The sequence below is a fragment of the Aplysia californica genome, unplaced genomic scaffold, assembly GCF_000002075.1.
Source record: "Aplysia californica isolate F4 #8 unplaced genomic scaffold, AplCal3.0 scaffold00867, whole genome shotgun sequence".
In the NCBI taxonomy this organism is placed as follows: domain Eukaryota; kingdom Metazoa; phylum Mollusca; class Gastropoda; order Aplysiida; family Aplysiidae; genus Aplysia; species Aplysia californica.
This window is the reverse complement of record NW_004798137.1, coordinates 81560-83695: the sequence shown is the minus strand read 5'-3', so window position 1 is coordinate 83695 and position 2136 is coordinate 81560. Positions and strand designations below refer to the sequence as shown.

Here is a 2136-nt window from a genome sequence, read left to right as displayed (position 1 = left end):
CATCATCATCATCATCATCATCATCATCATCATCATCATCATCATCATCATCACCGACTAAACAATTCCCCTTTTCCTTTTTGTGTTTTTGTTCTTTTTTCTTGAAACACAACAATTTGCACCTTGTCAATACATTTTTACGTAAACTTACAATTTATATTACCACCAAAATCAGGACACGGGACGAAAAAAAAGATACTCTGTAGGAACACCTCTAATCTTTGGCACTAAAAAGACTGTAAAGTTACCTGCCGGTCCGATGAGTCGGGTCTGTCAGGGGGGCCCCATCCAAGATAAGTGTTGTCTTGTCGTGGTCCTGAGTCCGACTGAATACCTCAGTGAGTCTCTCAGACGATCTCCGCCTGTTTCCCGCGGAACCCTTGACGTCATCCAAGGGCGTGCCGCTCCCTTAATTATCTTGTCCCCACAGTAAAGATAAGAGTCATGTCCCTTGACATGACATAGGATCTATAAGAATTGATGTTGCAAATGCCTTAAAACCGGTAAACTCCCCCCACCCAGGTAAAAGACGTGTGTAACCACCTCCACATGATGGGGGAGCAGAAGATGTTGTACCAGCAAATGACAGATCTCATCGCTTCCGGCGTTCCCATAGAAACCTTTATGAAGGAGTATGGGCCGGGGCAAATTGAGGTGAGGTTTGTTTGTCTGTTTGTTTGTTTGTGCGGTTGTGCATTACAAGTTGTTATTACTTATGTACCAGCAAAATTGACAGATCTTATAGCTTCCAGCGTTCCCATAGAAACCTTTATGAAGGAGTATGGGCCGGGGCAAATTGAGATGAGGTTTGTTTGTTTGTCTGTTTGTCCTGGATTTTATTTATTTATTTATTTAACTATTTATGAATATATAATATATACTATTCATTCATTCATATATTCATTGTTGCATTTATTTATTTATGTATTCATTTACTTGTTTATTTTATTTGTTAATTAATTAATTAATTCATTACTTTATTTATTTTTCATTCATGCAATCGTCGGTGTATTTGTTTATTTATTCACTTATTTATTTCTTTCCTTTAATCTCTCTCAGTTCTCCATGGAGCCGCAGTACGGAATCAAAATGGCGGACGTGACCCACCGGCTGAGGTACCTGGCGAAGTCTGTGTGCAAGAGGTCAGGGTTCGAGCCCAGCTTCATGACTCGGCCACAGAGCGAGTTCGTGAGTAGCGGCTACCACTTCAACCACTCACTCTGGACTCTGGACGGCAGGTGAGGGAGAATGTGTACAGTTATGTGTACAGTTGTCCTTGGTAGTGGGAGTACTGAACACCCCCCCCCCCCCACCTTTCGATCATATTTTCATAAAACTGAGCAAAAATCGTAACGATTCCGATCAATGGACAGCCCTGTAGACTGGTGACTCCCTTCAAGCAACGCCTCCCTCCATCCCCCCCTCCCCCTCCCCCCCTTCCCACCACCACCAGGGCAGTGCTACCGACTGAAGTGTATTAAGGCCATTCCCAAAGGGGGGGGGGGGATTAACATTGTTCTTATGTTCAGTAAAATTGTAAATGGGCTGATTCAACAATGTCATGCTTATAAATGTTCCTGAACTGCAGCAGTTACAGGGAACTGCTGCTTTTTCTTTCCCAACTCTTACCATCGTCATTTTCCCTCTACTTTTTTTGTATGTCACTCTCTTATGAACTGCTATTTCCCTGGGTGCTTTGATAGTCGAAGCAGACTTTGTGCTGTTGAGGCTAGAGAAGTGAGCTGAGGAAGCCTGATTTCCCGTTTGGACTTCTGTTGACACCCACCCCTTGGCGTTCATATATGATCTTATGCAGTTGTAAGCGCCGTAAAAACCCTACTAAAACAAGCGAAATATTGGAAGGAGCCAGTGGTGATAGGTGACCTTTTGCGTTTTGACTGACGATCTTAAAGCAGTATGCATGATGATGCAGCTTTGCCTGGGCGGTAGAGGTTGAGGAAGTAGATTGCACACATACTACAAGTACTTCTCTCCCTTCTGAACCAGGGGGCTCTCGTGGCCTAGAGGTTAAGGTGTTGGCCTCTCATTCAAAAGGTCCCGGGTTCGAATCCGGGTAGCGACCAAAAAATTTTCTTCTCTAAAATTGTCTCCTTTCACCTCCTTTCCTGCTCTCTA

The 2136-nt window shown here is 43.6% G+C and overlaps 1 protein-coding gene across 1 annotated transcript in view; it reads left to right on the top strand.

Annotated features, from left to right (window-relative positions):
• Positions 1-1238, top strand: part of LOC101860451 (glutamine synthetase) — a gene marked incomplete at its 3' end in the record, with an annotated part of 7099 nt that extends 5861 nt beyond the window's left edge. The window contains 2 exon segments of the mRNA XM_005110241.3: positions 523-654; positions 1060-1238. Of these exon segments, the coding sequence (XP_005110298.2) occupies positions 523-654; positions 1060-1238 (311 nt within the window).
• Between the last annotated feature and the right edge of the window lie 898 nt (positions 1239-2136).